The sequence below is a fragment of the Notolepis coatsorum genome (genome assembly GCF_963971535.1).
Source record: "Notolepis coatsorum genome assembly, chromosome: 16".
Lineage (NCBI taxonomy): Eukaryota > Metazoa > Chordata > Actinopteri > Aulopiformes > Paralepididae > Notolepis > Notolepis coatsorum.
In genome coordinates this window covers 25,694,204-25,709,747 of record NC_140180.1, presented here as the reverse complement: position 1 = coordinate 25,709,747, position 15,544 = coordinate 25,694,204, and the positions used below count along the sequence as shown (strand labels likewise).

The following is a 15,544-nucleotide window of genomic DNA, read 5'->3' as shown; positions in this document are numbered from 1 at the left end:
TTAAGTAAATGGGAATCCTGACTATTATGGAGCAGGACTGAGATCTACCCAGATATAGAGATTAAAGAAAATGTCACTACATTGTGCCCTCTAGTGGTACACCGAGTAACTTGTGAAATGTGGTGCAATTCCCAACGACCCCATTACCTTCCATGTTCTCCAATATCGAGCTGTGGGCTGAAATGTGCAAATGAACATCCAATACAATAACGACTTTGGCCAAATGAGTTAAACAGATTAAGTTTATTTCCACTGTTCAGAAGTGTGTTTACTGTCATCTCTGGCTGACTTAACAATATAAAGAAAGATTTGGGTATGGGAGGGGGGAGGGGCGACTATCAACATTATTCAAAGTAATAAACATATTGGCTTATGCACAACTCATTAAACCCTACACCCATCCACCCACCCCCCCAATCCTCTATTGAAAAAAATAATAATAATAGAAAACAACCCTTTCCATATACTAAAATACTGTATCAAATGGGGCAATTTTAATTTCAAAAGAATAAAACATACAGTAACTAAAGGCTACTTTATCATAAGAAACGAGTAGTAAAGAAACCGAAGAAAAAAATATAGACAGTTGTAATTACATAGAGGGGAGATACAAAGCAACAAATTATACCACCGCTGGCTTTTTAGAAGGCAGTAGCGTGGTAGCATTATGCAAACATCAAGGCATGGCCAAGCGAATGTGAGGGATGTACTTCTCACATCTTCTGCATCTCAATTCAACCACGTCTGTGCGCGAGCCGCAACCTCTCCTATCGACCGATGATAGGGGATGATGTGCGCTGGCAGAGAGGACATCTGGACCGTATATAAAATTATTATGTTTTTGAAAAGAGTCCATGGTAAGAATGAACAAACCTCTCATTTGTTTTGTTTACATAAACTGGTCATTTGATTATCCTCTAAATCTACAATTTAAGTGACAAAAGTATGGGGATCATAATATATATATTTAAAAATAAAAGGGGGGGGGTTATTGATTGTGTGTTAACTACTACCTTTATACCAATTCAAGATCCTTGTATTGTATACAATGATTTAAAGGCCCTGCGATCTATGTAAATAAGCACCCACTGCATAATGGTGTACTCAAGATATGCCATATATGACATCTAGTCAAAGGGGATACCTTTGCGAGAAAGAGTGCTTTATACAAATTAGAAGCCAACGTGTCCACATAGTTACAGTGGTGAAATGAAGATAATAGCTGTAGGGATGCATTTCTGGTGAATATTCTAATCAACACAAATTTAACTTCAAAATGACCTTTTTCCGGTTATGAACAAAAATAAATACAAACTTTAGGCTAACACAAAACACAAGGCTTAAGTAAAGGGGAGGGGAAGGGGTGCATGAAGTCCATCTTGCTACTATGACAGGCTATAGTGTTCAATGTTGGCAGTCAAACAACCTCAATGGATAGGCTAGTATTGATTTACATGAGTGGAACGCTTGAGTAAGCATCTCTAGAATGGAATTCAAATTTGTTATTACCCCCCCAAGTGTCCACAATTGTAGACAACGATGTAATGAGGAATAACAGTGATACAGGTGGTTGGTTTCCAGTCTGGATTCAAACAGAGAAAATAAGTCAAAATAAATATTTAGCTATCGTCATGATTACCATCGGATTACTCCTGTAAGGAAATTGTGTTTTCTTCTGCTGTTATTCTTCTGAATGACCCTGAGTGTTAATTGTTGCATCATATTTCTTTGAGATGAGAATTCAGCATCACCAAACGGAGACATTGACAAATTCATTGCCTCACCACATTTCAAGCACACGTTTTTAACATGGATTTACAATAGAGGCCATGCACAGGATGTCTGTGTAGTTGCCCTTCTTCCAGTATGGCTGCCTGTAACCATTGGTAACCACTTTCAAAATAAAATGCCTAATTTCTGTACAGTGGTAGAGCAGATAAAACACTGGCAAAGTATATTACTGTTCTACCGTGACTCGTTTACAAAATCCAGTACTAAAGTCACAAAATGATTACATTTCTGTTGATATATTTCTTATAACACATAGAAACCCTTGTTATGCACATAGCAACCGTTATCTCTTCCATTGCCATGTACAAAACAACGGTTGCCATGTTACAGGCAGCCATTTTGGAAGACAAGAGAACTACACAAACATTCTGTGCAAGGCCTCTATTAGCAACGGTCCAAAACGTTAAGTGGAAAATCATTGGGAAGTTAAACTGGTCAAGAATGCATGTACTTTGCCTCATCTTTCAACGTGAGATTTCTTGAAATCTTTTGCAAAGCTTATCTACAATGAAATAACATGTTGTCAGGCCCAAGCGCTCCCTAACTGCCATGCAAGTCTTAGTGTTCCTTTGGTTATGTAAAAAAAAAAGAAGAAAACTACATGCATCTCATCCTTTACAAAAATAAAAGTATAGAAAATGACCGTTAAAAATGATCAGAAATTGTTTTCTCCAATGTAAAAAAGAACCTTTGCTTCTGATTAGTAATATATTCATATCTATTAATATTTCATTCATTACCTCCCATCTAAATTGTATATTAAAACTATAGTCAAATATATTCTTTTTTTTCCTTTTCTTTTTTCAACTTCTCACACATTGTAAGGTCTGTTAGTACTGTATAACAAAGTGTAATGTGTGAGGAAATATTCTCACATGAAGCCCCTATATCCCTGAATTAAAGGGATACAACATACCAGGAAAACATTAAATAGCAAAACCCTTCCAAGAAGTGATCTTTAAAATTTCATCCAAGATTACATTTAGTTCTCCTGATAGATCTGCATAGCGTGTCATTTATATGTACAATGTGTACATAACATGTATACAGTCTCTTAAATTCTCTAATGAAATGATACAACCTAAGGTGGATGTAGTCTCCTATATTTAGGGTCCCAACATGTGAGCCGCACGCCAGGAAACGCTAAGCACCTTGAAAACACAGGCCGCACCCAAACCTAACCAGGTAGTCTGTTTAGCACTGGAGGCGTGATGCCGCCCTGACGCCGGGGACACACAGGAAGCTCCGGGAAGACCGAGCTCCGGGAAGAGCAGCCGGTTTCCTTTTCGGCGCCCGTGTCAACCGATTGCATACCGCTCAAGACTGTATAGTCTTCAGTGATAGGGTTTCGGCGTCTGGCCTACTTTCTCCGCGAGCTGCGAGCACCTCTGCGTGTGATTGGAGCAGAGGAGCTGAATTTCTTAAAAGAAAGAAACGGCTTCCGGTGTGAACCGGCCAGGTTCCCGTTAGCTTCCGACACGTTGCGGCGTCCTGTGTGTCTCTGGCGTGAGACATTAATAACACTTGGCCAACCAATCACATGTTGGCAAATATAAATTCACCCTTGAATGCCCCCTGTGTATAAATTCACAAATCACATTTCTTCATTTTGTTAGTTCACCTGCACGTCAGGGATCAAAACTCCCCCTATGTGACATCTATCTTTCAACTTGAACACAATGGATTGAAGTCACAAATGCCAAACTGTAAAACCTACCCACTGTTAAATCACCAAATGTAATTGAAAAATAAAAAGAAGTTAGTTTTACCTTCTCTCTTAAATGAGAAAGAAACAAAAATCATACATATCGTACCACCTTGTGAACATACACAAGTACATGTATGGTCAAAATGTGTTGAATCATGCATCCGTAAACCTCCGTGTCATCCATGGCCTTACTCTTCCCACCTATCGTGACAAAGTCATTGGCAGATGCCTTAAGGATTAGTCCAGCTGCTTCATTTGGAGTTGTGTTTCACTGAGAGGACGGCGCTGTAGAGTCGAAGACGAACACCTCGCTCTCTACGACGACTTCCGGACAGCATTCCGAATGTCCGGCATTTTCATGTGATGGGAAATTGTTGACAAACTAAAATGTTGCAGTTCAGTGGAAAACTGGCCATCTCTCCAAACCGCAGAACGCCGTCCCTCCAAACCACAGTCCGTCCAGTCTTCCGGTACCGAATCAATCAAGACCAGGTCGTACCACATCCACCCCCTAAAGCTATTTTGGTGTAAAATAGTTGCAGTGTAACTCCAAGCTGACTAGAGTTGTGTTAGCTGTGATTTGTCTTTTCACTCAAAACATTTTATGTCACACATCTCTCAAAAAGGAAAACGGCTAACGGCCCAAAAATTATAAGTTGCAAGTGTTGAGAATGGAGAAAAAGTTGTGCATAGTAGCTTGAATCCCCGCCCTGCCCTCCACATGTATTGGCACGCGACGTGGTTGAGGTCTGGTTTTTGTCTTTGAATTAAAAAAGCAACGGAATCTTTGAAAGTAGATCTTCAGCTGATATGGATGGGAGAGGGAGGAATGCGCCGGTTACGTTCTCTGTTGTGTCGTGGTTGTGATGTTGATCTTGATCCGGGGGGATCGCTTCCTGCAAAAGACAAGATCATTTGGGTTTGTAATTCACGGTCTCTCGCGGTCGCTCACTGGTGAATCCAGGCTAAGTGATATGTTTTTTTTTCTTTTTCTTTTATAAACACGCCGACATTATGGGAAACACCATAACGGCTAGCTTAAAACTCCGGGAGAAGTGTTAGCCGGTCAATGCCTAGGCTAGCTGCTTCTCATCTGCTTCCATTCATTGTGCCGAGCTAGGCTAGTTTGCAGAGCCGGATAGCTTTCTACTGAACACACAAGAGAGGAAATTGACTCTGGAGAAGACGGTAAGCGAGTTTTCCATAGTGTTGACCTGCTCCTTTAAAGTGACTATTACTATAAAGTCAGTTGTGATCAGTGATGTAGAGGTGGTTAAAAGTCCACAGAAGGAGGCGGGTCAGCGCTGTCTACATATCTATATACAATAGGTTCTGGTTCAGAATAGAGCTACCTTGTTTACACTTTCAAAAATTAAACCCTTGCCATTCTCCCTGTGTAGGCCCATGTCAGTTTTGTGTGTATTTGTGAAATAAGTTTATGTACCTTTGCTAACACTGTGTGGCTCATTGGGAAGTTAGCTGGGCACCCAGTTGTGGGCAGAGCTCTGCGTGGTGGCCGGGCCGGCGTAGCCTTGGCCTCCGGGCATTATGGGGTCAAAGTTGAAATCAATGCCATCTCCGTCCATGAGGTCACTGTTGATGATGTAGTCCACGTCACAATCTAAGTTTTCGGTGAACATCTCTATGTCCAAGTCTGTGGGCAGTCGGTCTTGACTGGGTAGGAAACAGGACGGAGGTCCGAACTGACCCATTCCCTGTAGATTCCCGCCGGGACCGGATGTGGAGATGGCGCCTCCGTGATGGGAGCCCACACCCGGCAACTGGGCGTGCTGGGCTTTGAGGGTGGAGAGGTGCGGAGGGTCCTGGGCCATGCCTGAGAGGATCATCCCCAACCCCATCTGAGAGTGATGCTGATGTTGTTGCTGCTGCTGGTGGTGGTGATGGTGATGTTGCTGGGACTGCAGCGACATGGGAGCCACAGTGTTCGGCTCAAGCCCCTTACCCAGCATCAGCTGGTTTGGTTTGGGCCTCCCGGCGACCATGGGCGCGCCCAACCCCATCAAACCCACCCCTCCGGGATTGGGCATGAGGGGGTCCACCTGGGTCATCATGACATCACTGGGAGGCGGGGAGTCGGAAGTGAGCAGCGCCTCTAGGCTGGAGGGCACGTGGGTGCCGTAGTGACCGCGAGAGCCGGGACTGGGCATGGGGTTGAAGAGGGAATTGCCAAAGTTTGACGGCAACTTGGAGTTGTTGGGGTTGTTGTTACCTCCGCACTGTGAGACCGAGGGCTGCGTCCCGGACTGCGCGGAGGCCTGGGGGAGGTTAGATGGTTGCAGCTGGCGGAAGGAGGGGAAGCTGGAGCCTCGGGGGAGCAGTGTGGAGGCAGAGGGCAGCGGAGTGGGGGGTGCTGGTGGGGCTGTGCTTGGACTGGCCCCGCCCTGCTGCGCGTTGATCAGCGTCAGCCCATCGATCAGGTCCAACTCCTCCATGAGGGACTCGGTGAGGCTGGGGCCAGTGGAGTAGCTCCCCAGCAGTACTTCCTCGGGCAGGTCGTCCTCCTCCTCCTGGCCCGGGGCGATGGGAGACAGACGCCCACTGAGGGTGCTGGCGTTGGAGCTGGTACGCGGGCGGAAGCTGGTCCACATGTCTGGGTCGTCGAGACTGCAGCGGGACGAGGGGCTGCCACTGTTGACTCCCCATTTGGGAAACTGCTGGGATGAGTTGGGACTGTCCGCGCCCCCCGACCCCGTGCCGCCGTCGCCCTGTGCTCCGCCAGCTCCCCCCAGGCCCGCCGCTCCGGCCAGCTTCTTGGTCTGCTTGGCCCTCATCCGGCTCTTCAACAGCTTGCTGCTGTTGTCCATGGAGGCAGCCCGACGACGAGGAGCTTTCCCGGTCTTACCCCCCTCCGGGTTGAGCATCCACCAGGAGCTCTTGCCCGTCGACTCATTGTGCACCCTCAGGAACTTGTTGTGGAGTGATAAATTGTGGCGGATAGAATTCTTGAAAGAGAAGAGACGGAGAAAACGGTTATTATAATGTTCTCACTTGAGAAGTTTAACTTCTAAACGGTTATTATAATGTTCTCACTTGAGAAGTTTAACTAGATGTTTAACTAGAAGTTTAACTAGATGTTATCACAATGTCTCATTATTGAATAATGAAGGTGTAGAATGGTAAAGAATGGTGTAGTTTATTAAATGTATCCCATTCAAAACAGAAATCGGAGATGGTCATAATCAATGCATTGCTGCCTTGATGTAAAATTGTGCTGGTCATTGTAAATAATGTTTAAAACTGACATTATAGCTCAGATTTTGACTTAAGAAAGCACTCTTTCCCATCAATTTATCACCTACAGAATGTGACCAGGACTGCCAGTTATAACATATAATAACAAATGTATAATAACAATATAATTATTTACCTTCCATCCTGCTGAGCTGTTGCTATCCCCTTTGTCTTTGAAGTAAGGCACGGTTTTCACCATCCAATCGTAGATCTGTGCCAAGGTGAGGCGCTTCTCAGGTGAGTTGTCAATCGCCTGACTAATCAGATCTGCGTAGGACTGATTCCCCCACGCGTTGCGCCTTGACGATCCCTTTCGGGGTGTCGCTCCGCCCACTCCGGTGGCGACGCCCCCCTCTGACGCTACAACTTTATCAAGCTCTGATGTGATTTGCTGTGGCTCCTGTTTATCTTCGTCGGCGGGCGGGGTCCCCGCAGCGGAGTCGGGCCCGTCGGCCCCCTCCGGTTTGACAGCTGAGATGTCGGGTCTCGGGAGCGGCCACGTGCACGACCTCGGTCTGCTCTGCGGCTCAAAATCTGGGTCAATCGGGGGTACTGCTGAATCCTCCATGGTGAGAGGGTGTCGAGTATTTTACCCCGAGAGGATGTACTTTCTTAGCACCCCGATGCAGAATATGACAACTAAAACGTGTTACTTAACACATTTAGGGGCAATACATAATTTGATTCCGATTGATTCGATATAAAAAGTTTGTAAATGCAATGACTTCCTTACACAAAAACAATATATCTCATCCGCTAGGGGGGTGAGTAGTAGGCCTAGAAAAGAGACGCAATAATCTGGGATACACCAATAGCTTCAGTTAATCCTGAGATTGGAGATTAGGGACCCAAATAATCTCCTTAATAGTAACTATCATAAACCTTCCGATTTACATAGAGTAAATGAGGACTGGGATGAGAGTTCCTTTGTTTGGATAAAAGAACAAAGGGACCGAATGGGAATGAACACCAAAACATCTGGATTTTGCAAAGTGCATTCAGCCAAATCAAAGTGTTTGGCTTTCCTATCAAATTATTGTGACAAAATATTGCCGTTGAATATATTAAAATATAGGATGATGAATACTAGGCATGTGTTTGGATTTATTTAAAAAAAAAAATCTGTCCCATGTGTCAATTTGAGAATTTGACTTATCAAATGAGGGGGGGGGCTGCTGCTAGAAAGTGGTAAATAATGTATGGATATCAATTAAAAACTATTTTTGTACCATACTTTTCCAATATATTAACTCATCTCGTGTTTACCGTTAAACACGCTCATGTACTTTTCACTGTAAACTATGAAGCCAACAAATAAGGATTAACTAGTCACCACAGTGGGTCACTGTTACAACAGAGCTTCTCGCGGAGCCTCGATCTCCACTTGTAAACGTGCCGTCGAGCTCCTCCGCGTACAACAAAAACATGCCTCTAAATAGAACACAATTTCGCTAACAAATTGAAAATAGCCATCGAGCAATTTTAGCGGAACAACTCAAAGTCGATTTCATAAAAACTACGCGTGGGTTGATGATTATCCGAGCAATGATTGTACCAACTAATAACGTGAACTGCTGAAAAGTATGCAAACTGTAATATTACGCTGTGGCCGTCGTGTCTTTGGCCTATGCTGCACATTAGCTAGCTGCGGTATAGCTAAAATAACCAAACTATCTCAATCAACTAACCCAAATAAATGGCGAGGGTAAACAATTTCAAGTTTGATAGTCAGTTGTTTAACAAAGGCGATAGAGGGGAAAACAAATGAGAAAAGTCCGTGTGTTTTCGGGTTCAGGCTTGTACGCACATTGTGGGCAGGAGGCGCGTGTCACCATCTGCCATGTTTCTCTCGACGCTCCGCGGCAGCGACACGATGCTCGGAGCTCGAGCCACAGATCCTCCGCCGGGGCTCGAGCCGCGCTGGTGTTCTCCCCGTCGATCCGGTCAATAAAGCACGCGCCGAATTCCACAGTGTTTCGTTAAGTAGTTCCGCGTCTCCGGGGCTCTGTCGGCGCTCGCGCCGCACTTTGAAAACAACACGATAGCCACCGTTAACGTTAGCTGGTCAACTCCAGGTATAAACTCCAGTTATTTGAGAGTTTTAAATCCTCGAAAAAGTCTGTCAAATGGACTCCAATGTCATCCTTCGGGTATCCGTTTTAATCGGTGATCCGTTTTGTACGACTTCTGGTCAAGGCGATTGTCCAAATATCCACTCCATCCTATATCTTTTTTGTTTTGTTTTGTTTTGTTTTGTTTTGACTCGAGGAGGCGAAGACTCCCTTCTGACGTCTGTTTACCACTGTCAGACAACGCGTTCTGCGCCTGCGTGTTGAGGATTGCTGGGAAATGAAGTCAGTCATGTGACAGCGAGCACACGCGTAAACAACGAAGGAGCCAGCCGTGGAGATAAATGGAGCCAGCAACATTTTACCTGCAGCGTTATATAACAGGTTTCCTAAGTGCACTCACACCTAGACTTTAATCGCATTTAACGTATGGTGGACAATGACCCAGTGTCAACTACCTAGAATAGATACAACGCACGTCTCTTTTCCTGTATGATGACAGGAGCGAGGTTATTGGTTGTACTAGGTCACCGTCTGACTATATTATTCTAACTCCACATGACAAAAACTATAATAATATATAGAAATAGGCCAACTGAAGTCTAGCTAAATATAATTTATATGGCAAAACAACAGGAATACTATAGATTCCTCATACATACAATATTCCACAAAACAAACTATGGTGAATCACTAGAGTATTTCTGTGGTAAATCTATAGTGTGTATGGAAGAAAAAGAAATACATAACAATACTATAAATAACTTTTTTGTAAATCTATACACAGGAAAAAAACAGGAATACTAGGCTATAGGTTTTATTACAGTTAATTTTCATATGAGAGATCATTATGAGATTATGACACACCTAATGATCTTATTTTTCTCATAGTTGATGCAGTACAATTGTAATTTAACATGGATTCAAATTTAACATTTTTTTTTGTTTTTTTTAATCTTCATAGAAGTCTTACAAGCTGACATCATTATCAAGTAAGTACACAGACCTGATGCCTATATATATTCAAGATTAACAGGTCTATTATTTTGGGGATGAACAATACTTTACGAGAAATATTGTAAAGTATTTCATAACTAGTTATATGATGACTGGCAAAGCGTCTTGCTTCACCTATTGGACTACACTTAGACCAATGAGCACTCACTGACCAGGACACACCCACCACCTGGAGCATACAGTAAGCAAGTGTAGTGGCATTACTCTCCCTACCAAGCCACTTTCAGGCAGAAAGGACAAGGTCATCAGGGCGAAAAAGCAAGATGCGTTCCCAGTAATTCCCAGTAAATACTGCTTATTTTTATCTTATAATTGTATTGTGTCTTCTACTTTTACCATTACGCCCATGCTGCTATGATGCCTGAATTTCCCCAAGGGGAGCAATAAAGGAATATCTTATCTTATCTTAATCATATAACTTTCAATATTGCTTTGCCTATTGAACAAATGGGTGGAGTAAGCGTAACACCCTGATCAATGATGGCCCTTCAAAAAACCAAACAGGGGCGCAGCCCAAACCCTGGAGCCTCAACAAAGAAGCCAGAGAAAAGACTGCAATAAATCCATGCGTAAAGGACACAATATCCTTTACGCACAGAGCCTATAACCAAACTGTGCCAACAGATGGTAAGGCTCACCCTCGTAGAGGTAAATACAGTGAAATACCCATGCATAAAAGCCACAGTATGACATTACTCACCCCTTCACAGAGCCAGACTGATGGGAGGGGGAAACTCTGGCAATGAGGACAGTATGAGAGACAGAGCTCTCAGCCAGCAAAACAGGGAGGATGAAGCAGCAACACCACAAGTGGAGAGCACTCTAATCCCTGCAGGAGGGACCTGTCCAGGTATAACACTCACTGGAATTCTGACTGAACCGACAGAGCGCACAGCTCATTGATGGTTTAGCAAATGGGATAGCCAAAAGAAAAGCAGTCTTGAAAGACAGCTGACTCAAAGGAGCACAGAGTAGTCTAACCAGAACTAAAGGGAGGTCCCAGCATGGGGACAACACACTTAAAGGAAAACTCCAACATTTTGGGAAATTAGCTTATTTGCCATCTACCCTGGAGTTAGACAAGAAGATACATACCTTTTTCTTCTCTGTGCATGCAGTAGGCGTAGGAAGACGTTGGGAACTAGGCTAATGGAGGAACCTACTTCCAGTGACTGACGCTAAGCTAGGCTAACGGTGCGTGTCTTCCTACTCCTACTGCATGCACAGAGAAGAAAAAGGTATGTATCTTCACACTCCAACATTTTGGGAACCCTCGAGTTAGACAAGAAGATGCATACCTTTTTCTTCTCTGTGCATGCAGTAGGAGTAGGAAGATGTTGGGAACTAGGCTAATGGAGGAACCTACTTCCATTGACTGACGCTAAGCTAGGCTAACGGTGCACGTCTTCCTACTCCTACTGCATGCACAGAGAAGAAAAAGGGTATGTATCTTCTTGTCTAACTCCAGGGTAGATAACAAATAAGCTAATTTCCCAAAATGTTGGAGTTTTCCTTTAACTGGCTTGAGACGCCATGTGCCAAGAAAGCGTTTCACCAGGGGGTGACTGAAGAGAGACTTGCCATCAAAGCCATGATGATAGGCAGAAATAACCAAAGCATATACCTTTACTGTCAAAGCAGATAGTCTATTCAGAATAGACTGTAGGAAATCTATAACCAGGATGACGGGTCTAGTCTCCTAGCCTCACACCACTCCTGGAAGATGTGCCACTTCTCTGTGTAAACAATTGTATTGATCACAGAGGGGTCTATACCAATCCTTTCCAGGTTCAGCCTGTCAGCATCCAAGCTATCAGCCGCTGTCCTAGGACAGGAGGATGGAATACTGTGCTGTGTGCCTGGGACAGGGCTCTCTGAGACCATGGGATGGGCCATGACAGAGCCACTAAGAGCTGCATCAGAACGGAGAACCAGCGAGTTGACCCCTGAGCCGGAGCTATCAGGATGATAGTACTGAGTTTCTGACACATCCTCTCCAACAACCGACTTATCAGTTGGATAAAGGGAACATGGGAGAAGCCTCTCAGAGGATGGTTGTCATTCTGATTGGTTGAAAACCACATGGGGCATTGTGCAGACTTGCTGTTCGCAAACAGGTCCACCACAGGTTCCCTGAACTGGTTCCAAAATAGTTTTATTATGTCCAGATCCAGCCTCCACTCGTCTTGGTGAGGCCCCCTTGAGACATACCGTAAGGTCAGCTCCCACATTGTCCACTCCTGGGATGTGGAGAGCCCTGAGACTGTGCAGGTGGAGTGAAGCTCCACTGCCGCCTGCTTGAAATGGGGGTAGCACACTTCACCCTGTCTGTTTATGTAGGCTGCTGTGGTCAGACTGTCCGTCCCAGCCAAGACATGTCTGTCTCTCACCAGATGTATGAAGACTGTCCATGAAGACGCATGATACGTCACGCTGCCCATGGGGCCACCCCTTGAGGGGACCTCTGGTGCTTTCCAGTGGCTCATTACAGATGAGGGAACTTTCAGCAGCACTCTCTTGCCATGTACAGGGTCTATTTTCCTGTTTGAAAACCACCTCTGTATCTTTCTCATGTGGAGGAGGCCAAGATGGACCACATAGTGGGCTGACGCCATCCTGCCTATCAGGCGCATTACAGATTGAGCAGTAATCGTCCTGTGAAGATGGATTTCTCTGAGTGCAGACATGATGTCCTGCTGTCGCTGCTGAGAGAGTGAGGCTGTCATTAATTTTCTCAAACTCACTGGCATATATAGGTCAATAGTACTCTGGAATGCTCTGCCGAAAAACATCTCATCCACAATACAATAAAATTCCTTTCAAAAACAATATAGCTGTAGCCCTATTTTCAGAAATTTCACCTAAAGGTACATGCCTAAGTAAATGGAAGATTGCTCCACTTCTGCAAGGTCAATTAGCATGTTCCTGGTATCTAGGAACATCTATGGACCCGGGGGTATGTATTTCCAGTGTCAGAAATATTGTGTCTGTTACTAAGCTTGAGTAAATTGTAATGAAGAAAAGGAGAATATAAATTATGATTTATTTTTGCATCTGTGCCGGTGAATAACACCATGAAAACATTGAGGTCCTTCTGATTTGGCTCACTGAGCTCATTCACCACCTTATTGAGATCAAGTGTAAAAAGAAATCTAAGCAAATTAATAAAGGGAAGATGATTAAACAGAAGGATTTGTAGATACAGTAATAAATAATAATCGATTTTAATTATGAATTCATATTTTACCTTGAACTTGACCTTGACCTTATTATGGCCAAATCATACATCTATGGATAGGGAAAAGGGTTGAATCTAGATTTAGTCATTTCCTTGCGGTTTTACGATAAAAGAGATATAATTAGCATTTTTCTGATAAATTCGTATTTCCGATAAATCGTATAAAACATCGGTAAAAATTTAAATATAGACTTTGACTACTGTTTTGATAGGGTTATGGTATTTACTCTTGGCTACAAAAAATTTAATAAAAAAACATTAACCTCTTAACATCCAAGGGCCCACATGTGGGCCCTCATGAGGACGATTCGCGACGCGCCACTTTGCCGACCTCTAGCGGCTTGGGTGTGCATTTATTTTAATACAATATATAGATAGAATTAAAGCCCTATCTGTTGCCTGTCAATTGCTCTTTCAGGTGACAAAATCCGTTCAGCGGTTCTCGAGTTACATGCCGATATGTGAGGCGTGCGCCAAAGTACACATTACCACTAGGCTTGGGCGGTATCCTTTTTTTCACACCGTCAAACCTTTATGATATAATACCGCGTGCACGGTATTTGACGGTATGACTTTCATTTTCATCAGCGGGGGGGGGGGCAACCCGAACCCGTGTTACCAAGTAAACAAATCATCGTCAGCTCTCTTAGTCCTGCACCGGTAGAAGCCCGCACCGTTTTAGCGTTAGCATCTAGCCATGGCAGACTATTTGATTCCTTAAGGGCTAGAAATTGCCTGGGTATTGGTCATATGCTCCCGAAATGCTCCCGTTGTTTGGCTACTTCTATGTGCAGTGAAAACTACTCGAATGCTTTATAACCTAGTCATTGATTTAGTTCAGGGTAATCTAAGATTAGCCGCAGAGCTAACGCTAGTTAATGTGAGCTAACGCTAGTTATTCAAGCTCAGTAGCTCACAGAGAGAGATAAACAGCTGACAGCGGATAGTACAGGATGGTACAAATACAATAAAAAGGCGGGTGGGGGCTGTTGTGTAAACCTTGTACTCTTTAGTTCACATATAATAAGAGATGGATTATTTGCTTGCTCCACCAGTTGCTCCACAACAACACACACCAACTCTCGTCACAACGCTTTACGGTATTTTCACAGCACTGTCGCAACATTACCGTAAAACGTGAACACCGTTGTGACCCACTCGCTCCACTAGAGCGGTCTCGCCCTCTGCTGGCGCGTGTGTGCACTACACTCAAAACTCCGTTTCACTGTTATAGAAACTGAAGCGCATCTGTGATTTTGACGGTGACGGACGGTATTGATTTTTAAAATACCCTGATTTTCTAAATACCCTGATATACCGTCATACCGCCCAAGCCTAATTACCACCCCCGACCTCCGGGGGCTCTAGCTCCGTCAATCATTTGGCGATCTCGAAAAATCTTGGACAGGGTTGTAGCCAATGAGTGTGGCTTTCCAATGATACCCCATGATATGATAATTGGGGATCTAATACCATATTGATCGATTTATGATAAAGAAAATCAGGGTCCCCCTAAAGGGGGACCTACGGACTTAACAGGTTAACACATCCCACGCCGGAAACGGCTTACGACGTGTTTCAAGTTCATGCGAATTCTGCCAATCCACGGCGTACGACGTTATTGAGATCATATAAAAAAATTTCGCCATGTTATTCATAATTCCCTCACGGAGCCTGGTATGATGCAGTGGGAGCATGCACAATTCTGCAACGCTTCAATACTGCCACCTGGTGGATGATCGGCGAGTTGCCAAACCGGAAGTGGATCTCTTGTGATCCCGGTGCATCTGACAAATGCGTCCGGCACTTGCATATTGTTGCGGGACTGTATACACACGTCCGTGTGTAGCGATCGCTGCCATAACGCAATAATCGATACGATTTGGCCGTGTATTATGATTATACAAACCGGAAATGGATTTAGGAGATCGCCATCAAATAAGTGGGATCTTTTTCCTCCAGTCTCATCGTTGAACGGTAAGAGGACACTGACGTCATTTTCAGTGCGTTTGTTTATTATTATCCATGCAAGCTGCTCCCATCAATATATCACCCATACTACATAAAGCATTTACCGACGATCACAGAATTATAAACGACCCCCCCCCCCTGTTCATCCGCGCATGATCAGTCATAACGTTTAGGATCATGTACAGTTGAAATTTTTAATATAGCGTGTATCGCCAACAAACAGCATTTGATAATCTATATATGCGTTTATGCCTATATCTCACATTCTAGGAATTACTGCAGAAAACGATAAAAACATATTTATATTCTAGACGGTATTTTCGTATGAATCTATGAATGAAAAAGTAAAACGTTCCTACATCCCGAACGATAGATAATCGATGTTGAATGGGCCATAGTAATGTCAATTTAGCAATACAATTTAAAAAGTTATAGCCCTGCAAAGAAGGTGAACATCTCCATAGGCTTACAGTGCTGGCAGAGGGTGGTATAAGATGC

At 43.9% G+C, this 15,544-nt stretch overlaps 1 protein-coding gene across 1 annotated transcript; it reads right to left on the bottom strand.

The window, feature by feature from the left end:
- Positions 1-254: 254 nt before the first annotated feature.
- On the bottom strand, positions 255-9,032 carry foxo4 (forkhead box O4). The gene is made up of 3 exons (XM_084332467.1): positions 6,888-9,032; positions 4,944-6,462; positions 255-4,395 (listed from the first exon to the last, which is right to left on the bottom strand). Exons 1-2 carry the CDS (start codon positions 7,317-7,319, stop codon positions 4,975-4,977), a joined length of 1,920 nt encoding a protein of 639 aa, XP_084188593.1. The 5' UTR covers positions 7,320-9,032; the 3' UTR covers positions 255-4,395; positions 4,944-4,974.
- Positions 9,033-15,544: the final 6,512 nt, after the last annotated feature.